Genomic DNA, 24,369 nt, shown 5'->3' on the forward strand with positions numbered 1-24,369 from the left:
GGCTGCTGGCTACAAGGGGACAGGGAGCGAGGTGGGCAGGTAACTCCCCACTGCCCCCCCATCTCTGCCACCTGGGCTGAAGCAGCCCCGTGTGCAGGTCCCCGCCAGCTGGGGTGCACCCCAGCCTACTCCTCACCACAGGCTGGGAGGCACCAGGGCCGAAGCTGCCTCGCTTTTAGAGGCGAGAGCGGCAGCCAGAAGGCGACGTGTGCCCAAGCTGTGGGCAGGAGCCAGTGCCCTGCGAGCTGGGCGCGGCTGGCCACTACTCACAAATCGCGAGGAGTTGTCGTTCTTCACGGTCTTGGCATTCCCAAAGGCCTCCAGGATGGGGTTGGCCTGCAGCAGCTGCCGCTCCAACTCGCCCTGGAAGGGAACCCAGGGACCCGGTGACGGCTGGGCAGCGGCTCGGGTGGTCGGACCCACTCTGCCAGGCGGCAGGGGGCTGGCGGCAGAGCCACGTCTACACGCCCAGCGCGCCAGGAACGAATGGCATTCCAGCCACGCCAGCCGCGGCCGGGCCCCTGTGTTACTCAGGAGCAACCTTCCCGCCAGGGGACAGACTCAGCAGCATCCCCAGGACGGAAGGTGGGCGGCTCCCCCAGCTCGACAATGGAGGGCGCCCACCACGGCAGGGAGCAGCACGTGACCGTGACCAGGAGGCACTGCTTCTCCCCTGGCGCAGAGCCCCACCCTCTAGGAACAGTGGCTTCTCCCTGTCCTCTCTGCCCCGCCAGACACCCAATGTTTTTTTCCTCCTTTTCACAGGACAAGGAGAGGAGGAATCAGCTCCATAAAAGACACCGGCTCATTTCATCCATGTCCTCATTAACGCTGCGCTTGCCTTGCTGGACCCTGTGCCGCCACCCCCCCAAATGTATGGCCAGCGTGTGTGGCATGTGAGCTGGGGGCCGGCAAGGCCCACCGCGGGTTCTAAACTGTTTAATCGACAACACCGGTAATCTCTACTCGGGGTCTCATGATGCCACGCGGCTGGTAAAACACCTACCCCCGATCCTCAGGGTACACAGGGCAGCAAAGCAGGGTGGCCCCAAGGTCCNGAGGTTGGGACATTCCGGTGGGCAGCCTCGGGATAAGCATCTGGCTCACTGCAAGGGAGAGCTCTCACCCAGCGTGTGCCGAGACAGGCTCTAGAATACAAGAGCTATAAACCAAGTTCAAGTGTCCCATGCCCCAGCTGTGTGTGGAAAATCACTGTACAGCTTCAGGCAAGGGAATCTACTAAACTGTCAGTGGCCTTTACAACTGGGGGCCGAGCAGCAGTCGGAGGCCAGAGGCCACTTGTTCAATCTCTCCACTTGGGGACAGACTGCCTGTCCCACAGCACGACCTGAGACATAGGACATGACAAGTTTGCTCCCACTCATCACCCCACCCCCCAGCTGGCCGTCTCCTCCGAGTGGAGTGCCCACTCGCGTCCCAGACATAAGGCACACGGATCTGTGCTCGGACTCTGTAACTGCGGTCCTGTCTCCCGTCCTCCAGGGCAGGGACTCCAAGGCCGCCCTCCAGAGGACCCAGGCACATACTAGACATTCAACAAATAGTTGGGAAATGGATTTTCCTGCAAGTTCAGAGACGGAAAACCACAGCTAGAGGACTCCTAACCTCACAGCTCTGTTTTTAAAACAGGCCTCCTAAAGAGAATGGAAAATGGGGGCTGGAGAGAGAGGGAGCAAGAGAAACTTTATTAGTTTCTAAATATAACTCCTGACGCCCCGCGGAAAAAGATTTAGAATGCCTCGAGAAGTCTGGCACACGAGAAGTTACGTTTGGTCTGATTCCAGAAGACTGTGCTCATTAGGACATTCGGCAGGGCACACCCCAGGTCTGCATGCAGAAAGACACACACACCTCTACTTACTTCCAGACGCTGCACACGGCTCCCCAGCAAGGGGGCGCCACGCTGACACGGCGCAGGTCCCCCCAGTGGCTTGAGGGGACACCGTGGGCACTTAGATTTCACAAGGAAGCCTAAGAGTGTGTGCTTAAGAGAAAGAGAGAGCGCACCACACGGGCATGCTTAGGACTGGCCATCCCCAACCCTGGGAAACTCCAGTGTGGGGCCTCCCCGGCACTGCTCTGTGCTGGCGGGAGACACCTGCATCTGGTCCAGACACCGAGCACATGGGGCTCCGGGAGAGATCCCCGTTCCGCCGGACCTTGGTCGGGGTTCTGCCCCGGGGGCCCTACAGCCGCCGTGTGCCCGGGGAGCTCTGGGCCGGTCCCCGCTCTGCGGGAGCTGTCATTTCAGAGTGTGCGAGAGGTCACCGCGTGTCACACCCAGCCCCTCCTCCCAAGACAGTCAGTGAGCTGAGCCTACGAGGAGAGGTCTAGCCGCAGAAGGTGACAACGGTGTGGAGTGAAAAGCTGCTCAGGAGAAGAGACGTAATTCAAGGGCACACGATGGGCACAACACGCATTCCCGGTGCAGAACGTGCAGTAAACGTGCAAGCTCACCTAGCGAGGGCACTGCTGGGTTCGACCATAGTCCATCAAGAGGGAGGGGGAGAAAAAGGGAAGTGAGATGACTTTCCAGGTGCCCTTTCTCTCTTCACTGGGGGGACTGTCCACCCAGAGGCATTTCAACAGCACGGAGAAGCAGCGGGGACTCAAAACGCAGGGCTGCCCGAGAGGCTTCAAGTGTCCAGCAACTTGAGAACCGAGTTTGGGCGTCCCTCTTCCGCCCTGGGGGGCGCGGGGGCCACAGAGCAATTAGCCGTAAATGCCAGGAGCGCGGCTCTGCAAAACCTGGTGGTCTTCGGTCTCCACAGCCACCCAGGAAGTTAGGAGGCCGGGGGGAGAAGGGGGCTGGCTACCATCGGACCTGTCCAACAGGGCCAAGCTGCCGCCTCCCGTGAAAGTGGGTCCGGCCTCTGCTTCGATTCCCCAAAAGGCTCCAAACTACAAATCATTAAATGCTCTTCCTCAGGAAGATCAGGAGCTTCCGTGGGAGGAAGGCTGGCACTCACCTGGTCCTTCTTGCTCTTGTGCGAGGAGGCCACGTGAGCCAGGTACTGGATGACTTTCTTGGTGTTCTCCGTCTTGCCGGCTCCAGACTCACCCCTGCCAAGAGAGCAGAGAAAGTTCTCAGGGGAGACGTGGCCAAGTCCCTTTCCCAACACACAGGCTCTGCTGCCTCCCATTCTGCTGGGTGTCGGGGAGGGACCCAACACCTGGTGGTAGAAAAGGGAGCAGGCAAATAAACGCTAAGTTCTGGAATCCTCACTCCGGCCGCTTCCCATGGTCCCCTGGAGCCTGACAGCAGACCACTCGGACCCACTGGCTGCCCCGGTCATAAAGTCTCAGGCTCTGCTCTAGGCAGCTGTTGACTCAGGGGTCAAAGGCACTTACACACGTCCCTTCAAGCCCACTTGAAGGAACGTTCTCTACCATCAACTCCCCCCGCAATGGGGTTTATTTATCTCCTTGTTAAGTTCACAGGGCCAGGGCGAACCATCCGGTGTCTGCTTGATTCAAAGCAGGTAAAGAAAGCCACCGTTTGGAGCCCGTGTTCTAGAGGAGCCCAGCAGCTCCCAGCTGTGCTCTGTCAAGAAGATTCCTGCTCCTCTCTGCTGCGGACCTCCCCACAGGCCACGCGGAGGGCGAGTCCACGTCTGGCCCTGAAATCAAGCTTATCCGTGCTGTGGGGCTACAGAGCAGAAACCTACGGCCTCAAGGCCTGTCCCTCAGGGAAGGGCCTGACTGGGGGCGGAGCTCAGCAGCCTAGGTTTCGATAGGAGTCCTCACGGCAAGAACACCCCAGGCCCCGCCACCGGGACAGAAACACTTACGTGCACAGAATGGACTGGTCCTCTCGGTCTGAAACAGAAGAGACATCAGGTTAACTTCTGCCGGCTGCAGAAGCCGCCCTCTCAGGCCTCTGAAGAGCTGCCCGTTCCCAGGAGCAGAAAGCCTCAGCCGCCACCCTTGGGGCGGGGGGGGCCCGCAGGCCAGCCGGCAAATGCCGACAAGATGCCTCACATGGACAAGGGACGTTCAGGGGTGCCGGTGTCACTGGGCAGCTGCCCCCATCCCTCCACCGTTCCATGAGCTCAGACTGCCCGGCCTGCCTCCAGGAAACCACCTCCCAGAAAGCCCATCTCCAGAGAGCCCCCCAGGAGTGTGCTGCACCCAGGGCAGAGGGGAGGCCTGCCCCGTGTGTAGACCATTGGTGCAGGGGCCGCAGAAATAAGGCCCGGGAACGTTGGTGAAGCGGCTGGGTGTAGGCCGGGCAGACCAGGCTGGGGCACAGCACCGCCCCTGCCACAGGGTGTGTGGGACCTCAGACCTGTGCCCGGGCTCCCAGAGCCCCAGCCTTCCCCCGGGATGGGGACACGAGCACACATGCACGGAAGCAGCAGGGCCCAGTCTGGTGCGTGCAAAGGGCTCAGTGAGGCTCGTTCAGGGGCAGCTGGGAAGGGACGCAAACCTGTCAGAATCCCAGCTTCTGACCGGTGTCTGGGGCAAGCTGGGTCTCTGGGCCTGGCTGTCAGGAACTTTCTACAACCGCCCCAGCTGCCACTCCCTTAGCTCACTCCCCTGGTCACCTTGTGTGCTGGAGGGACAGTAACGTCCACACTTTGAAAGCTGAGTCTGGGAGCACCTGGGTGGCTCCGTCAGTTAAGTGTCCGATTTCGGCTCAGGTCATGATCTCACGGTTCACGGGTTTGAGCCCCATGTTGGGCTCTGTGCTGACAGCTCAGAGCCCGGAGCCTGCTTCCAATTGTGTCTCCCTCTCTCTCTGACCCTCCCCGGCTCACTCTGCCTCTCTCTCTCTCTCTCTCTCTCTCTCAGAAATAAATAAGAATAAAAAAAAAACATAAAATAAAAATGAAAGCTAAGTCTGACGGAGATGCTGGAAGGCATCTGGGCTGAACTGGCCCAGGGCTGGGTGTCCACTTTTACGCAGTGACTGAGAACACAAACTTCGGTTTTTCCCCTTTTCACCCCAGCCTGTGTAATCCCCTCAACTCCCTGAGGTCAAATCGGTGAACCCAGGACCAGGCTGTTTACTGACATTTGAGCTGCAGTGAGGCATTTAAATCCCAAGTCTCAGTTTCCTTATCCATAAAGTAAATACGCTACTAAGTCCCTGACGGGATTAGCGTGGAACAGAAATAAGGCATGAAACAGAATGAACTCCACAAATGGCTGCTATTTACTTCCCCGTCGTGAGGTCACCACTATGGGTGACAGCGGCACTGTCGCGGCAGCGGGAGGACTTAATGAGGAGGAACAGAGGAAAACTAGTCAGGCCGCAATAGTATCAGGAGGGTACAAGCTGAGAAGTAAGAGGACTACTAGGTCAAGGAATAGTAGAGGAGCACTAGTCAAGTAGTAATGGAGTACTAGTCAAGTAGTAATGGAGTACTAGTCAAGCCCCAATGGAGGAGTACTAAGCTGAGGAGTAACAGAGGAGTCCTAGGTTGAGGAATAAGAGGACTATTAATCAAACAGTAATAGAGGAGCAGTAGCTAAGGAATAATAGATGAGTACTAGGTTGAGGAATAACAGAGGAGTACTAGTCAAGCAGTTATAAAGGAGTACTAACTGAGGAGTAATAGAGAAATACTAGTTGAGAAATAAGAGAGGACTTCTAGTCAAGCAGTAATAGAGGAGCACTAGGTGAGGAGTAACAGAGGAGTATTAGCCAAGCAGTTATAGCGGAGCACTAACGGAGGAGTAACAGAGGAGCACTAGCTGAAGAGTAATAGCGGAGCACTAGCTGAGGAGTAACAGAGGACTAGCTGAGGAGTAACAGCGGAGGACTAGCCAAGCAGTTATAGCAGAGCACTAACGGAGGAGTAACAGAGGAGCACTAGCTGAGGAGTAACAGAGGACTAGCCGAGGAGTAACAGCAGAGGACTAGCCAAGCAGTTATAGCAGAGCACTAACGGAGGAGTAACAGAGGAGCACTAGCTGAGGAGTAACAGAGGAGCACTAGCTGAGGAGTAATAGCAGAGCACTAGCTGAGGAGTAAACGAGGACTAGCTGAGGAGTAACAGCGGAGGACTAGCCAAGCAGTTATAGTGGAGCACTAACAGAGGAGTAACAGAGGAGCACTAGCTGAGGAGTAACAGAGGACTAGCCGAGGAGTAACAGCAGAGGACTAGCCAAGCAGTTATAGCAGAGCACTAACGGAGGAGTAACAGAGGAGCACTAGCTGAGGAGTAACAGAGGAGCACTAGCTGAGGAGTAATAGCAGAGCACTAGCTGAGGAGTAAACGAGGACTAGCTGAGGAGTAACAGCGGAGGACTAGCCAAGCAGTTATAGTGGAGCACTAACAGAGGAGTAACAGAGGAGCACTAGCTGAGGAGTAACAGAGGAGCACTAGCCGAGGAGTAACAGAGGAGCACCAGCTGAGGAGTAACAGAGGAGCACTAGCCGAGGAGTAACAGCGGACTACCTGAGGAGTAACAGAGGAGCACCAGCTGAGGAGTAACAGCGGACTAGCTGAGGAGTAACAGAGGAGCACTAGCCGAGGAGTGACAGCAGAGGACCGGACACCATCAGCACTAGGGGTGCAGCACAGAAGCCAACGCCGGGGACCCGGAAGGGACACGCTCACTGGCTGCCGCTGCCCAGCCAGGGGCCCTGCAGGAAGGGATGATGGGAGACTGACTCATGGCTCCCCATGTTCATGGCCCCGGGAGACGGATTCAGCTGCTCAACACCAACGGACACGGCTCAGCTAGGTCGCCTGCGTCTTCGCGAGGAGAGCCCCCAACAGGCCCGCGCTCAGTGAGCACGTGTTGATGACCATCCCCCACCCGTGTCTGGGGTCACCCGGGAGGGAGACAGGACGTCCAGACAAAAAGAGGCAAAACTAAGCCTCACAGCCCCCGCCCTCCTGCGCAGCCCTCCCTCCAGCCCCGAGAAATATCAAGTGTGGGGGTGCGAGGGAACTCGCCGGGCACCTTCACCCACACAACCCCATGGCCCGCTCACCCCTGGGCAACTAACTTCTCAGAGCGGGCCGCAGTCGGCAACCTTGACCCCATGCCCCCTTGCCCCAACTTTCCCACAAAACGAGGGCCTTCTAGAGCATGCAACAAGGGCCCAGGGGGCAGGGGCTCCGAAAGACAGACACGGGGCAGGGGGGAGCAGGGGCTAAGGGCTGGGGAAGACGGGGCAGTTTCCAGTACCCGCCCCCCAAGGACAGTGTACGCGGCTGGGATCCCAGGCCCAGGCGCCCCCCACCCCCACCCCCCCACGCTGCACCTCCCGGGGGACGGGCCCGGCCGCGGACTCGTCTAGTCACTGCTCCGCAAGCTGGGCAAGAATGTACCTGTGCGTGCTGGCAAGTCATAAGGCGGCAGCGGCCGACGCTACCATAAAAGGAAACATTCCCGGCCCTTCCAGAAGGAACCGTTTTCCCAGGGCTGCCCAGGCCCCGTCCCGGGGATGGCTGGAATTCCTCTAATTGTGTGAGGAGGAGTCAGATGCTGAGCCACTGAACAACAGGAAGCAGAGGCCACAAACACACACATGTGCAGACCCACAGCCACACACGCAGATGTGGATGGGCTGCGTGGACACATGTGCACGCGGGCATGTGGGCACACACATGTGGACATACCGGTATGGGCGTGGGTGTGCACGAACACAAATACGGACGCACACACGGCGGCGTGCACAGCTGCGTGTGTGAGCGCGCACACACAGGCCCACACACGCTTCAGTTCCCAATGCTAAACCCCCACACGGCGCGACCTCCGTGCACTTCGCCATCTCCAGTCCCTCCTCCCTGACCCTTCACCCCCGATCCCTGAAGCATCAGTGTCCACACAGCCTAAAAGGAAACACTCCAATGCTCTCATTTTATAAAGAAGCCTTAATTCACTTTGCCGGAATATTCTTTTGGGCAAATGCTTTTGCAGAGAAAAACTGATGGAGGGCTCCCTCGTCTCCTCAGCTATTGTCCCCATCTGTTGGTGCCTCAAACCCACTGGCCTGCAGTGAAGGACGCTGTGGCCCCGTAAGTCTGGAAAGATCTTTTCAGTTCTTACAGTGTCTTTGGGTGTGTTATCTTGCGGTCTCACAGGCGGAGGCCATGGTTGAGGGACAGACCCAGGTTTGCATGTGTCTCTTCCCATACTGCTTCTGGATGTGTTCCTCAGCTCAGAAGCTCTCCCGGGGACTGGGACAGTTAGAATTCTCAGCAACCAGGAAGCTCGTCGCCTGACTCAGTTTACTCTGCCAGACCCCCGATGCATTCCAGCGGGGACCCTCCTCAACACCCACTCTACTCTGTAAGACCTGCCCCACGTGGTAACCTTGTGGCACACCGACTCTCCAGAATTCAGGATGCTCTGGGTTTTGTGTGCGTGCGTGCGTGTGTGCGTGTGTGTGTGTGTGTGTGTGTATTTATTTTTGAGAGAGAGAGAGAGAGAGAGACGGAGGGACAGACAGAGCACAAACAGGGAAAGGGCAGAGAGAGAGAGAGGGAGACACAGAATCTGAAGCAGGCTCCAGGCTCCGAGCTGTCAGCACAGAGCCCGACGCGGGGCTCGAACTCACGAACCATGAGNACACCGACTCTCCAGAATTCAGGATGCTCTGGGTTTTGTGTGCGTGCGTGCGTGTGTGCGTGTGTGTGTGTGTGTGTGTGTATTTATTTTTGAGAGAGAGAGAGAGAGAGAGACGGAGAGACAGACAGAGCACAAACAGGGAAAGGGCAGAGAGAGAGAGAGGGAGACACAGAATCTGAAGCAGGCTCCAGGCTCCGAGCTGTCAGCACAGAGCCCGACGCGGGGCTCGAACTCACGAACCATGAGATCATGACCTGAGCCGAAGTCGGACGCTCAACCAATGGACTCACCCAGGCGCTCCAGGCTGCTCTGTTTTGACTGAAGTCCTTATTTGGGCCTATGGGGACTGAAGGCTTATTGAAAACTGCCTTTCCTTCTGCCACACCAGGAAGCAGACAGACAGACAGGAACCCCATGGCCCAGAACGAGGGGAGTGCACCCATCAGACAACCGAGTTCTGAGAAACAGATTTCCCGCTGGGATGAAGGCATTAGCCTGAGTGTGGACCCTGACCTTCTTCTGCCCAGCCCCTAACTTGGGGGCCGTTGAGCTCCAAAAAACTCTATAGTGGACTTTCCATCAGATAAAATCTTGAATTTCCAACTTGAAGAATAGGAGCTAGATACCAGAGCTGCTTAGGTGGTGGAGACAGGGTTCCTCGGAGCACACTTAGACAACTACTCTCCGTGTGCCTGGAGCCCTGACTATCTGATTTCCACTCTGCACTCTCTCTGGAGATGCCTGGCCCCTGCACCTCTTGGAGTCGGAGGCCACGGCCTCACCAGCAGCGCTGCTCTAAGGACTGAATGACGAGGGTGCCTGAAGCACGTGGTACACAGCACAGGCACCTGGAAACGTTGTCCTTAATGACCCCAGGCCCTTTGCACCTCCACTGTGCACCCTCCACAGAACCACAACAAAAAAGGTTCTAAGTAACATGTTCAGTGGTGAGGCCATTCCATCTACCAATTTTATTTTAAACCCAAAATGCCCAAGGCCTTTCAGAGCTGATACAGACCTCGAGCTCCCGGACAGGTGTTTCCAGCCAGCCCACTCAGGTGGAGTGAGGGAAAGCCTGACCACAGGTATTTCACTCCAGGTATAGACTTCTGCTAGGGGGCTGGATCGCTCACTTCCTCAGTGAGAGGAACTGCGATTCTTGTCCATAAAAGGCCAAAAAGACTTGCAGAGCGGTGACATCAGCCCCGACAGGAAGTACAGAAGGAAGAGAAAGGGCCGGGTTCACCACCAGCCGCTGCCGGGACTGACTCATCAAACGCTCATGGAGCGAAGGGCTCCCAGGGTTCCGGGGCGGCTGCTCCAGGGGGCACACCTGGGAGCGCCCTGCCCTGGGGACCCGTCTTCAGGCTCCTTGAGCAATGGCGATGGGCCAAGAAAAAGGGAGAACAGCGCCCGCATGAGGTGACCCGTGACCAGCAGGCATAAACACTCCCCTACCACGGCACGCGCCCATCACGGAAACGGCGCACGGAGCCCAGGGTGGCTCCCCACGTGAACCCTGCTGAGTGCCACCTGGGACAGGAAGACTCAGGCCGCCCGGCACAAAGGCCGGGACTCCAGCGTTCGTTATCACAAGACCCCGTGAGTGTCGGGCCCTCAGGGGCCACGGTGCACGGCCTTTCACCAGGTGTGAAACGTCCAAGCTCAGAACCTGGGGGCTGGGAAGGCCCTGGGGAGCATCTGGTTCAAACACATCTGTCTAGAGGTCAGGGCACGGAATCCCAAGAAACTCGACTACGGTGTCAAAGTCACATGAGCTGGGCCAAGAAGCCAGGCCTTGGGGTGTCCAGTTCTGCCACCTGGACACTTCCTACAGGGCAGATGCTCGGCCTCCAGCAGACCTGCCCCAGTGCCGCGGGGAAGGAGCCGCCCACTCTCCCAGGAAGGCTTTCGGGGGCCAAACTCATCCGGCACTTTCTCCAAGGCCAGCCCCTCACGAGCTTGGGTTACAGGTGCTTGGGAGGCAAGCAGAGAGGTGAGAAAAACAGAGTGATGCTTGGGGTCGGCGCAGGCCGCAGACCGATGCCGAGCGTCAGGTCCCACGTGTCACGGAGCCTCCAAGAGCCCACCAGCTAGGCCGCCACAGCCAGGGGACCCCCTCCCAGCACACAGCGTGGTCACCAGCAATGGTCTCTCCAGACCAGGGAGATGCTGGGTCAGCAGCAACCCGGCCAGAAGGCAGCTGGATGTGGCCCAGTGTCTCCACCCACACGCTGCCCCAGGTGAGACCGCGTCTGAACCCTGCCGAGGAGGCCCAGGCCCAGAACGGGTGCCTCCCCCACCAGGCACCCTCAGTAATCAGAAGGAAGCCCCAGGGACTGCACTTAACTTTCATTATGGGAGAGGGCAGGCCAGGCCCCAAACAAGGCCTCTTTCGGCCCAAAGGCACCCAGCTGCTCAGTCAGGTGACTCCGGGGCACGGGCAAGGCCAGCCAGACACCGCTGCTGGGACGCCATGTCCCTGCGCCAGGCTGCCAGGGTGGGGCTGCGGCCCAGACAGCGCTGGCACGTTTGTCGGGGTGGAGGGAAATTCTAAAGTCACACGTGAGTGCGGACAGCTCGCAAGCAAATGCCACCGGGATGTTCAGAGAGGTCAGCCAGCCTCGCTCTTAAACAGCATTCCCCTCGGGGCAAAGGAGAGACAGGCCGGGGGACTGGGCTAGGCCCACAGGAGCCCCAGTTCACAGCTCCAGTCAGGGAGGGAAGGACAACGGATACCAGGAACAAGAGGGACACCACCAGACAGAGCTCCAGGACACACCGGGCTCCACAACAGGCCTGGCTTTTAGAAATGTCCCCGTGATGAGGGACGTCTGGTCTGGTGGAGGACAGCAGAAGCGCGTGCGCTGGGAGGCCAGCGGTTATAGCATGCAGAGGTGCGTCCTGAAGAGGCCAGCGGCCCCGGTCACCTCGAGAAGGGGCAACCAAACGAAATGAAAGACGTGTTGTTAACTCTTAGGCCAGAATTTGCTCCTTGGGGCATGGCCTGTGTCCTTGGCCTTCAGCTTAGACCTTGGCCCTATCCTGTGTGTGGACCAGCTCAGGGTGGGGCCAGACCCTCAGCGAGTCACCAAGCCTGGCCCGCATGACGGCCTCAGCCCCAGCTGGCGCCGACTGTTGGCCACAAGCACACCAAGGGTCCTTGGAGTTTGTTGCAAAGGTGGACGCGGGGCCAATGGCCTTGGCCAAGACCAAAGGCATTTGACAGAAGCCACTTAGAGAATACGGACTCTCACACCTGCACACTTTCAAGCTCTCTTTCTCCTCTTTACTTTTAGAGAAGTCGTCTTGTTCTCATCTGATAGCTTCTTTCCTGAAATCGGGCAGGGGAAGGAAAGCAGCCCTTTCCCCTGAGCACACCGACGATCGGTCCTGACCGAATGGAAGACGGCTCTGCTGGAGTCTCAGAGCCTGGACTGGAGGGAACAGGAAAAGCGGCCGGTAAGCAGCATTCACAGGCAGCAGGGAGGGGTACGTCTGGGGAGGTTAAAAGCACAAGCTCAGCCATTACAGACATTGCAGGTGCCTTCTGGGTGTCTGCGGGATAGAGTGGGGTAGTGACAGTGTATGAAGCCACATCTCTGACCACCCTCTAAATTTCAGGTTCCCGGAGGGCACTTCCTTCTGGTCTCACACGGCAGGTGGCCCAGAGCAATGCCCGGAGGGCGTATGGGTTGGATGAAAAAAACTAACATGAAAAAAACTAACAAAAAAGTAAGTCTCAAGAGAGCTGAATCCTTGAAAAGGATCCATGAACCACAGATTCCTCTTCTAGAAAGAATGTTTTACAGAAATGAGACCAACAGGCATGACCAAATTATAATTAAGCAGCCTCATTCCGAGGACTGGGCTTTCCTTCTAGGGGGACCTGACCCAGCAGCTTCCTGGGACGAGCTGTAGGAAAGCGCCTCCCCGTCCAGGCTCGGGTGGGCCCAGGACCGCTTGTCACAGCGAACCCCCCCTACCCCGGGTCCCCACCATACATCAACAGAGGATCCCTTTCAGCGCCATGGGAGAGAGCCATCTCCGAGCGCATGACGTTTTCCTGAAGCCCCATGGAAGCCACGTCGACCCACGGGCCTCCTGCTGCCCACTCGGGGCCGTGGATGAGACGGGGTACGGTGGCGACCACGTCTGCCGGCGCACGCCTGTGTGCTGTGCGGCCGCTGCGGGGAAGGTGGCTTTGACAAGTCACTTCCTGCACGCGCTGCTACCAGAGCCTGAACTCTCCCGAGCTGCTCTCGGAGGAGATTAACAAGCCTGCCTGGAGGAAGCATTTGGAGATCGCATTTGTTAAGCGAGTGGGCGCGTGGAGGGAAAGAACTCAGTGCACGGAGGGCAGGGACAAGGGACGGTGCTGTCAAGAAGTGCATTTCCAGACTCCTATTTCTATCTTCAAAAGGGCACAACTACAGGCCAGGCCCTTTGTCTGGTCCCTGCAAGAACACCCCCCCCCCCCCCCCACNGGCAGGAAGGCTCAGGGAAAGCGGTCCCCAGTCAGTCAGGAACCCAAGCTGGGTGCAAACCCCGCTGCTTTTCTCCACACCACAACCTCTGGCACACAAGGCAAGTTCCTCCAAAAGCGAGGCTTATAGCAGCCCAGCAAACTGGCGTGGGCGACCCACTATGGGGACCGTGTCCTGCGTCAAAGCTGCTCCCATTAGCCCCGCCGGTCTAAGGCTAGGTGAGGCTCCCTGCCCTGTGCCAGGCTCTCTCCCTCCTCCTCAAGTTCACTCCCCTGCCTCTCGGGACCTCCTCCAGCCGGGACCAAGTCTGGTGCACAGAAACCCTATGTGTGTGGGCAGGGGGCACGTCCCCGCGGGCAGGGCCAGGAACGTGGGCACTCAGGGCCTGGCCCCAGACCTCCCTGTGGATACCGGGGCCTCTGTGTGGTGAGCTGGCTGGCACCTTCCTGCTTAAGTGGGGTCATCCCATCCGTGGCTGCCTCAGCCGCCCGTCCCGGCGCGTGCGTTCCCAGTCCGGTTTCCCTGCCCCGCGAATCACTCCCCCAGTGCTTCCCCCACTCGGCGCTGTTTTCCCTCAGAAAGGCCTTGGGAAGCAGGGAGCTCAACAGGAGCAACTGGCTGCGACAGTGTGGAGACGGAGTGGGGGGCTCCAGCCAGCCAGACACTCGGAAGTGCTCCAAACACCAGCCGGAGAGCGAGGGGCAATGGTGCCCCTGGGGGATGGGAATCAGGAGACCCCCGTTTCCAGGGCTGACTGGACGGGCAGTTACTGTTCATTTCTGGGTCCATCCCTTCATTTGCGAATCGGAGGGACCACCTTCAGATGCGAAGACACCACTAGAACCACCCGCCCCTCACCCCAGAGGTCAGTCCGCCGCTGAGGCCGCTCCGACACGCGCTGGACACTCTGGGCAGCTGCTGGGTGACCAGCCGCTTCTCCGGGCAGCGTCCGCTGAGCCGAGGAGGTGGGATTAGCCCAGAGCAAAGGGTAAATAGTTCTCAGATTAGCTTCGCCCTAGAATGAAAGCAAACCCCTGCTGCCACTTCCCCCAGACATGCTGGGAGCTCGTTAAAATACCATGAGGTCACCGAAATCGAACCGGACCTGGCATTCTACCTAATTGGCACAGAAGACATTTTCTGCTTTCGCTGGGGAGAGACATGAGCTCGAGTCAGATTCTTTAACTGGTCAGTTAAGAAGATGCACACAGCCTGACCCCCAGAAGGAGAGCCCGGAAGGCCGGGTCCACGGGGACAGGAGTGCCACTTCTCAGCCGCAGCACACCTTGAACACAGTGTGTGTTGCTCCTGCCCCGGGACGTGCCCTCAGGCCCACAGCCCCGTCCTCTGCCCAGAAAGGGGCTTGCGCTCTGGTCCAACGGGCCTCGGCAGAATCTCTGTGGCAGGAAGAACCCATTCACGGCCACAAATTGACCAAACAGAAAAGAAGCCAGGGTTGGGGAGGGTGAACCAGCCAAGTCACCGCAACTTGAATTAAAGCCAATGTCGAGGGTTGACACGAACAAGAACAGCCGGGCACGTCTGGGCTGCGCGGTGACCGCCCGCAGACGCACACCTGCCCGCCTCCCCGGGCCCTCCCCGCCCACCGCAGGCCCCGAGCTCCCAGGGCACCTGCTGCAGCCGCGCGGCCGACGAGGCGGCAGCTTGTCCTGTTACAGCCACAGCCCCAGATGTCTGCAGACGGACCCGTCCTGTCCTCCACCTGGGCCGCCAGCCTCCTGCGCAGCGGAATGTACTAAACCTCTTGGTGTTCTGGCCCTTTCTACCTCCTCTCTCCATGGACTAACTCAAGGTGCCCAGTGCTGCCACGCCCCGTCCGTGCCTGGGGCAGACGGCACTAATCTATCCCAGCCGTCCTCGGCATGGAGTCTTGGATCCCTGGCAAGCCGGGGCACCGCTGACCCACAGAAGGTGACACTCAGTCAACCCAAACTCAGTCCGGTGGTTCTCAAGCGTGGGCAGTGCTGCCCCCCGGGGAACATTTAGTAGCAAAGTCTGGGGACATCTCTGGCTGTCACAATGGAGAGGGAGGGTGCTGCTGGCGTTTAGTGGGGAGGGGCCAGGCTGCTGCGAGACACCCACGATGCACAGGACAAGCCCCCTGCCCCCAAGAGAGGATTACCCGGCCCCAAAGGCAAGAGTTGCCAAGTTTGGGAAACCCTGGCTCACTGACGAACAGGTGGAGCGACCGTAGAACTGATCATCCAAACTGGGCTGCTCTTGAAAGTGAAAATGGACACCACTAATACTAACTGCAGGACAGGAGGCTGACGTTAGGACTCAGGCAAACCAGGGCATTTAAGAGATGAAACACAGGGAGGTCCCAGGAACAGGCAAAGAGCCCATCTCATAGAAGTCCCCGGACAAAGCCACCAACTACCGCATTTGGCAGAACAAATGCTAGCAGGTCATAAGCCACAGGCAGCTCAGGGAGGAAACCTGTGTCTAGTTCCTGTTTAGAGAAAAAGCAGAAGAGGAACTGTCTGGCTGTGCCTTTTAAGAGGTGAGTAGCAGAGAACAACCCTGTCTTCCCCCCAAAGCCAGTGCCAAGGCGCTCAGCTCCTCAGAGCCCGCTGACCCCCGGGTACCACTGTCCATAGTTAACTCCTGTTAATTAGTTTTCTGCTCCAAGAACAAGAGACCTGTGGCTAACTGGTTTGCGGGTCGGCTGTGCCCAATGAGAAGGGACTCGGAAATGTCCTCATCAGTCACCACAGGGGCTGAGGGCTAGTCCAGCGTCACCCAGAAGGTGAGGGGAAACCTCTCAGATGGAGGGTTAGAAATTACGTGGACCCTGAACTCTCACAGATGGTTAAAAAGAAGCACCGAGGCCCCCGGCTTCCCAGGCCTGCAGTGGATTGGCATCCCTCATCTCCAAAGGATGAAACGCCCACCCACTCACTCTCCTCATTTGGGGAGCCCCCTGCTTCCTCTATCAAGGCCATTCCGTTACGGCCAAAACTTCCCGGTCACCACAAAGGAAGGCTCCAGCCTTCTAAACATCCCTTTCTTTCTTTTTTTTTTACAAATAGTTTATTGTCAAATTAGTTTCCACATAACACTCAGTGCTCCTCCCCACGAGTGCCCTCCTCCATGCCCATCCCCCCTCCCCCCATCCATCAGTCCTCGGTTTTTGTCAGCATTCAAGAGTCTCTCATGGTTTGCCTCTCCCCCTTTCCCTCTCCATTTCCCCCCTTCTTCTCCCCCTTGGTCCTCCGTCAAGTTCCTCCTAATCCTCCTATACGTGCAAACATGATATTTGTCCTTCTCTGCCTGACTTATTTCACTCAGCATAACACCCTCAAGGTCTTTTTGTAAGTTATCTCCAACCTACGGAGCTGACTTTTGCTCCCCAAATTTTGTTGTTGTTGGATAAAAACTGGACAAACCTCTTTAGGAAGGAATCACACGAGCTGTCGGAAGAAAGGCTGCGAGTCCAGTTCTAAGGACTCCCACCTGTGGGCACCACGGCCCCCATCATGACATTGCCCTTGCCGTAACGGCTTGCCTGACAGTGAAGGAAGCCTGCGCGCTAGAAAACCGCTCAAATCCAGGATCCAGGTGTGGGAACGTGCCCTGCTTCCACAGCGCAGAGCTCAGGGAGACCCCGGGGTGAACTTGCACCCGGCCAGTTAAGACAGCGAGGAGGGCACTGACTCATAGCCTCTAGAGATACAGACTCAGGCTCTTCTGGAATCTCACAGAATGTTCTCCCACCAGACTGCTTTAGTTAGCACTTTAAAACAAGACATCCTACTTTAAAACGAACGGGCTGGCTTCCTCAAGAAGTTTTCATAGGCATAAACATAAGCCAAAGGCTGGGTCAAGCTTGTACATGCTGCATACTTCATCAGGCTCGGCAAGGAAAGGCCTTCCCCACAATGCTATGCACACGATACAACACAGACCCAACGCTGCCACTTCAAACCGCACTGCCACCGATAAAACTACTAATATGAGGTTCTCTATCACCACTCCCCGGCTTCGTCACAAAGTGTAAAGAAAAAAAAGCATGCACGTGCATGCGGATTTGGAAAAGCACAATCAGTGTGAGGTATGGGAGCACAGCCCCACCTAGAAATTGGACTGGGACTCAGAATGACACGAGATGCCACTAGACACCAAGCCTCTGGCTGAGCTCCAGGTTATAAAGGCCACACGGGCTGTGTGTGTGTCCAGGAGGGAAAACAAAGTATGTAAGCACCTAAGTCCAATGAGGTACCACCGCATCTAGTCCATCTAGACACCCTCCCCGGGGGGCAGGAATGCTTCAGTCTGGTCTTTCCCAAGGGAAAAGGAATAGGGCACTGCCAGGCCCTATAAGCAGCTGGCATGGGCCGGGCGGCCTGGTAGGAAAGGGAGGGGGGGCCACGTAGCAGGAAAGTCAGAGGCAGGTGGGAAGCCAGTGACAAAGGGCACTGATGCTGCCGGGGGGTGGACAGTTACCTCTGGGGCCACGGAAGAGCCTTTTCGGGATTTTTCAAGATTTCGAAGCAGGGGGTTTGATCAGATTTGCATTCTAGAAAGATGAGCCTTTGGCAATAGCAGAGTGGGGGAGGGCTCTATTAAGAGTGAAAGTTAAGAGGTCACAAGGTCACAGCAGCAGCACAGGGAAAACCCCACAGAGGCTGTTAAGTGAGGTCAGGGCCAAGGGACGAAAGAGGGGAAAGGGGGTCGGAAATACGAAGAGATAAAACCTATAGAGAGTGCTGACGAACTAGAGAAAAGGAGGAAGAGAGAGAGAGGGGAGAGCAGAGGGAAAGCTGGGCCTGGGTGGCCGGGTAGACGGAGAAATGGCTGCCAGGAGCCCAGGGCCAGCACTCGCGGTGCTCCCCCGGAATGTGCCGGTCAAGCCACTCCATCAGATGGGTCGGACATCCAGAGGAGCAGCCTAGCAAGTGGGGAGGCCCTGAGGAGCACCGATGCGCGGAGGGGCGGCCAGGCACCAGGAGAAGCAGAGAGAGGGCTACACAGGAAGGAAGGGCTGTCAAAACGGGCGTCAAGATTGTCCAACACCGGGGAGAGGTTAGGTAAGACGAGAACCCGCGAGGGCTGTGGATGTGGCAACACAGAGAGGGTCCTCTTTGTCAGACAGTCTGGAGAAGTGGTGGGGCCAGCGGGGTGGGGTACTTCCTCAGTAAAGCTCCAGTGTGAGGACACAGAGAGTGGACGCAAGCCAGGGGGTGCAGAATCCAGGAGAGATTTAGTGTCTGTTTCTTAAAGATAAGAAAAACTTAAGGGTCGCCTGGGTGGCTCGGTTGGTTAAGCGTCTGACTCTTGGTTTTGGCTCAGGTCCTCATCTCAGTTTGTGAGTTTGAGCCCCGCATCTGGCTCCGTGCTGTCAGCACAGAGCCCGCTGGGGACTTTCTCTCTCTTCCCCTCTCTGCCCCTCTGCTGCTCACTCTGTCTCTCAAAATAAATAAATAAACTAAAAAACCAAAAAAAAGGAAACAAGAGAAAAACTCTAGCGTGTTTCAGATTGTGAGGAAGGAATATGGGAAAAGACGCGAAAAACGAGGAAAAGGAGCAGAAGGGACCTGTCAGTGAGGAGACTGGCACAGAGAGTTGAGAAGAAGGAGAAATTGCAGTAATTGGGAACTCTTGTTTTTTAAAGCTTCGAGAACGTTCTCTTGGCATACGAACGTGCCCTTTGGTAGCCATCGGCGTTGGCTCTCACACACTGGCTCAGAGACCCCCATGATGCACTGCGCCATCACCACTGCCAGCAATGCTGATCCAGCCCCTACCGCCCTGTGGCCGTGAACCTGGATGAGCACCTGCAAAGGTGTTCACAAGTGCAGGTGCAGGTAAAGATTCAGCCACGGGCAAGGCCACGGCACTCACCTTGCATCATACTCCTGTAGGCGGTGTCTGTGATGGCGTAGATGTGGGGGGGCATCTCGTGCCTCTTCTTGCCCTTGTACATTTCCACGATCTCCTCAGAGTAGATGGGCAGGTTCTTATAAGGATTGATGACCACACAGAAGAGGCCTGAATAGGTCTGGAGAGAAGAGCGGCAAATAGGAATGGGTCAGGCAGTCTTGATTCTCAAGGGGTTGCAAACTGGGGGGACAAAGCTATCTGCCACCGAAGGCCCAGACTCGGGCTGCGGCGAGAGCGCCCCGGGACGCCCGTGCTCTCCGTGCCCCACTCTGGCAGGCCCGCCACAGGCGCACGCACCAGCGCCATCTCCGCTCACTCAGCGAGGGTCCTGCCCCCATGGCGTGACCACGGCCGGATCTGTGCGCCAGCAGGCGGGTGCCTCGGGCAAGCGCCATGGCAAGCTGCGCAGACGGTACGAGTCCAGTGACAAAACTCAGACCCAAGGACAACAAGAGCCGTGCCTACCATCACGAGATGCACAGACACAGAAGGACTGGGCTGCCGCAGGCAGACTGTGCATAAACAGAGTACTCCTCCCTGAAGGGCTCCCAGAGGGACACGCAAGCCTCAACTTTTCCAGCGTCGGGAAAAACCTGACCAGACCTGTGGGCAAGTGTATCGCTGACCGCTCTGGCACTCAAATCCTGTATGGACATTCAATCCCTCAAAAACCAGAGGCACCTAGGCCGCTCAGTCGGCGAAGCGGCCGACTTCGGCTCAGGTCTTGATCTCGCAGTTCGTGGGTTCGAGCCCCACGTCGGGCTCTGTGCTGCCAGCTCAAGAGCCTGGAACCTGTTTCGGATTCAGTGTCTCCCTCTCTCTGCCCCTCACTCATTCATACTCTGTCTCTCTCCCTCTTTCTCTGCCCCTCCCCTGCTTATGCTCTCTCTCTCAAAAATAAACAAACATTAAAAAAAGAAAGAAAGAAAATCCCTCAAAAACTTAAAGACCATTTTCATGGCCATTGTGAGCCTTCTCCCAAGACTCGAGTTTCCTCTGAAGGGGAAGCCCAATTAGCCAATACCCTTAATGTGAAGCACCCAAAAAAACACCCAACACTCCAAGTTTGACTTGATGGGATTACAATCTGACCCCAGAGTCAAATGTCCTGAGTTCCAATCCCAGCAAGGGCAAGTTTCTTAGCTGCTCTCTCCCTCCATTTCTCCATCTGTAAAACGGGGACAGGCAGACCGCATGCCTCACGGAGCACTGATCAGGACTGGCGCGGCACCCAGCACGGCCTCGGAGAGCTCCGAGCATTTCAGGAAAGCAGGGTCCGGTGGCAACTGTCCAGACAGATCCGTCTGTCTTCAGCAGCTCAAGGTAAATTCGCATGAACTTGTGACTACTAATTCTTTTTCTAATAACCTGCTCCTTTGTCTTCCAAGATCCTTCTCCCCAGCCAAAAAAAAGGGAAAAAAAAAAAAAAAGATGATTCTGAACGAGCTGGGCATGCCTCCTAAGACCACCCAGGTGACAGGTGCTCAGATGGGGGAGGCCGCAGCCCAAGGCCCCTCTTCCGAGGACAACGCACCGCAGGCCCAGCGGCAGCCATGCGAAGCCGTGATACACACACACCTGTAGCCCTGACTCTGCTGAGTGACAGCCGAAAGCCCCAAGGCAGCTGATGGCAAAGCTGGGAGCACCCCTCGGTCTCCCCTTCCCCCGGCCAGACCTCCCTGGTCAGAGGTCAGTTCTCTGAACTCCTATCTTTTTGTTTTTCTCATGACAAGTAGCCTCCACCCTCACCGTCCATGGCTGTGCCCCTCGATCCAATAGCAGCCAACACCTACGAGGCACTGGGCTATGTGTCCACCCGGCCCCTTCCAGGCCCGCCCTGTCCGCTCCTGCCTAAAGGGAAGATGGCCTGTGGCCGAACCCCAAGACAGGCTCCACACAGGAACCAGTCGGGAGGACAAAGCCCTTCCCAGCTGTGGCCAAGGGCTGTGGCATGTGGACTTTCCAAACAGAAGTTAAAGGCTAAAAGCAGAACTCCGGGGGAGCCTGTGTGGCTCAGTCGGTTGGGCGTCCGACTCTTGATTTCGGCTCAGGTCATGATCCCAGGGTCGTGGGATCGATCCAGCCCCGCATCGGGTTCCTGCTGAGCATGGAGTCTGCTTAAGATTCTCAGTCTCTCTGCCTCTGCTCCTCTCCCACTCATGCACATGCTCGCTTGCTCTCTCTCTCTCTCTCTCAAATAAAATAAAAATAAAAGCAGGGCTCCAGAGGGACCCAGTAACCTACAGTGGCCTGTGGAGAATGGCAGCCAAGTTTGGAAACGACCAAGGGCGTCTGGCTGCCTCTTCTGTAGGGAGGCGGGGACTTGGGGCCCTCGATTTTCTTTCTTCCTGGGATAATCAGTCATTTGTTTTCCCTCCAACGACTCTTTCACAAGGGACCAGGAAAGCTCTGAAGCAGAGAAGGCCACACGTGGTGTTGGCCGCCTGCGGTGCGGGTATCACAGGAAGACAAGAGGAAGTCGGGGCACTTCTGGTTTTTCCTCCATGGGACGGTCGGGCAGGGAGGAGATACAAGGCTGGGGAGCAATGAGATCATCCAGGAGCTCAGAAACAATCGGGCTCTGTTCCTGGGGGTTGAGAAAACCCACACTCTAGGAACTCGGCCCGATGAAAGCCAAGGACGCATGGCCACACTTTTAGGGCGTGCCTCGGAGCCAGATGTTTGCAAACAGCTGGTCGTGACAGCAGAAGGGGACTGGGGTTCCCGGGACAAGGCTTTCTGACAGCTGGGCAGGCAGAAGGTCCCATGGACGCCTCTCTCCAGAGGGCTTTGGAGACTTCTGGGTGAATCCCATCAAGCCAGCAGCCGTGAGCCCGGCAGCTCAGGTGGGAGGAAGGAGATCTGACGGCGAGCCTCCCTCTCGATGCTCGCGGAGGCGCGGACTCCGAGCAAGTGGCTTTGCTCCCACACGGCCACGCCAGGGAGCTGCTCCATTCACGGGCCACAGAGGCTCTTTGTGCCCAGCCGCCCCCTGTCCCGGGCCCCCCCCCCCCCCAAGGAAACAGACAGAGCAGCTGCGCGCAGGATTAGCCACGCTGCCCACAACGCCAGGAGAATACGCTGCATGAAGGCTCCCTGGTCGCAGTGTGGAACGTCGTGTGCAGGGGGGCTGACTGTGAATGAGGTGGCACCCCCCGCCCAGCGGCTCTGCTCCCCCCACAGCTCTGCACCTGCTGGGGTCCCCGTTAAGGCGATGGCAGAGACAACCAACTTCTCTTCTGGGGATGATGCTTAGGGAGAGGCTGGTCTGAGGCACACGGGAGGCGGCAGAAACAGGAGCGAATGCCCCCAACCAGAGTCCTGCCTGCCTCCAGAGGGAAACCCTAACAGAGGAAGGGTGAAGCAGCCGTCCCTGAACCCGCTTCACTAACATTTCCCTTTGTGGGAGAGAGGACCGTCTGCCGCCAGCTGATGCAGGCGAGCGCGGGGCCCCCCCACACAACACACTCAGCAAATCCCTAAGCAGGACTCGGGCTGAACAGAGACACCAGTCAAGGCCACACAGCGCAACAGCGACCTTCACTTAGAGCAAACGGCAGCAGCTGCGCAGTCTGGACCCTGCCATGAGCTGGGTCACACATGTCTCGCGAGTCCTCGCCTGCGAGGAAGTGAGGCTCCTCGAAGCCACAGCGTGCGGTCGGGAAGGGATCTGAGCCAGGTCCTGGAGACCCCAACTGCCGTGGCCTTCATCGCCCTTCACCGAGCAGAGCCCATGTCAGCTCAGGGGCACAGCAGAGTAGGCACGATCTCTATGGAGCCTGCCTAGGGGGCATCCCACTCCCAGGCGATAGGCCTCGTCTGCCCCAACAGACAAATGATGCTTCCTTAAAGGCCCCTTGTTTTTCTGCAAGTCGCCAATGCTGAATTTCAGCTGTTAGCATCCCTAGAGACAGGGGCTTTTAATTCTGTCCATACAATATTCTCACCAAGGAAGAGAAAGCGGGGCTGAGGGTCAAGAAACCCGAGCTCCAGTCTCAGGCTAGATGACCCCGCACTGGGCTCTTGTCCTCTCTGGGCCTCGGTTCTCCCCGTATTAACAGGTTGGGCTAGGCTGGCCGACAAAGGACTTTTCCAAGAGGACCATTCTGTGTCTCTCCTTTCTGGTAGGTCCTGACTAACCAGGCCCATTCCCAAAGGGTGGTGCCCCATGGCAGGAAACAAGAACCTCACGATCATGGACCAACTTAGCCATGAGCAAGGTAGCACAGCCCCGGCACGCGGCTGCCGCGCTCAGGGCTTCTGGGCAATCCAAGGTGGTCTGTGGCCTCACAGAGGGCTCTGGCACGCAACAGGGCACTCAGAAGGACCAGTTCAGGACAGCAGGGCAAGTGCCCTGTGGAAACACATGAAGTCACCTGAAACTGGATAGAGATAAAATGGCCGACTCTTTGGGGGCCACTCGTCATCCCTGGACCAGAATGAGCCCCGCGCCTCCTTGTGATCACTGCATATGTGATCACGAGCCAACCCCTGGGTCTGAGGCTCGGTCTTCCCATCTATGAAATGAGAGGGGTGTAAGAATCTCAAGTTGTTTTCTTCCTCCAATTCAAACAAATCTTTTGAGAACCGTTTTATTTAGCTCTGAGACCACGAAGGCCAAGGTAAACATAGCAACACACCTAGACAAAGAGCTACTTTAGGAATAATAAGAGCCAGATACTTCTTCCCTACCTGGGACAAAACTAGAAGGAAACAGCTTGGAAAGTGAGCAGAAGATATTAGAAATGAGAAAGAGCTTTGGTGACCCTAGGACTGTACGATCTTGCAGCCCACTACACGGGAGAGGGAAAAACGCTATGGTGATGAGCTGTCTCTCTGCACAGGCAGTCCTGAAAAGCCAGAAGAAAGGGAAGGGACTGCGCCTTCTCTGCACGCCCCAGGCCCTTTACACATGCTGTTCTCTGGACGCTAAGCCTGGCATGGCCGGGGCACCACCGAGCTGCACGGACTAAAGGTTCAAGTGCTCATCTCCACTCAAAGCACATGTCCCAGGGAACTAAGCCACACCCACAGCCTCTAAAAGAACAAGATGGGAGAGGTTCCAAAGAAACTGGGCAAATGGGAGGTGGAAGGGGACCAGGGGGTGCAGGAGGAAGGAGCAAGGCAGGAAACCAGGGCATGGCAGTCCCCTACTTTAGAAGGAACTATCCTTCCTGTCCCCACCAAGACTGAGCACCAGGGCCCGTGGGCGGGCGCCCCCCCCAACACACGTCATGATGTTCTCCCTACGTGTGATCTAAAACAGGCTTCCTGTTGCGTGTTGGGCTATGCAGAGGAAAGGTGACATAACACTGCGAGAACGTTCCTTTAGGATGCTCGAGTAACAAAGCCAGAGGATGTCACCTTGGCTTTCTTTGAGCCGCCTGGCCCCAAACTCCACCCCCCCCCCCCCCCGGCGGGCCCC

General features: G+C 57.3%; 1 protein-coding gene across 1 annotated transcript in view; it reads right to left on the reverse strand.

Annotated features, from left to right (window-relative positions):
• MYH9 (myosin heavy chain 9) overlaps positions 1 to 24,369 on the reverse strand; it is a 58,214-nt gene that overhangs the window by 33,321 nt on the left and 524 nt on the right. The window contains exons 2-5 of the mRNA XM_077762058.1: positions 18,906 to 19,062; positions 3,813 to 3,840; positions 2,991 to 3,084; positions 271 to 363 (exon numbers count right to left, since the gene is read on the reverse strand). Coding sequence (XP_077618184.1) covers positions 271 to 363; positions 2,991 to 3,084; positions 3,813 to 3,840; positions 18,906 to 19,062 — 372 coding nt within the window. The remainder of the gene's footprint in view (positions 1 to 270; positions 364 to 2,990; positions 3,085 to 3,812; positions 3,841 to 18,905; positions 19,063 to 24,369) is intronic.

The sequence above is a fragment of the Crocuta crocuta genome, unplaced genomic scaffold (assembly GCF_008692635.1).
Source record: "Crocuta crocuta isolate KB4526 unplaced genomic scaffold, BGI_CrCroc_1.0 scaffold193, whole genome shotgun sequence".
In the NCBI taxonomy this organism is placed as follows: domain Eukaryota; kingdom Metazoa; phylum Chordata; class Mammalia; order Carnivora; family Hyaenidae; genus Crocuta; species Crocuta crocuta.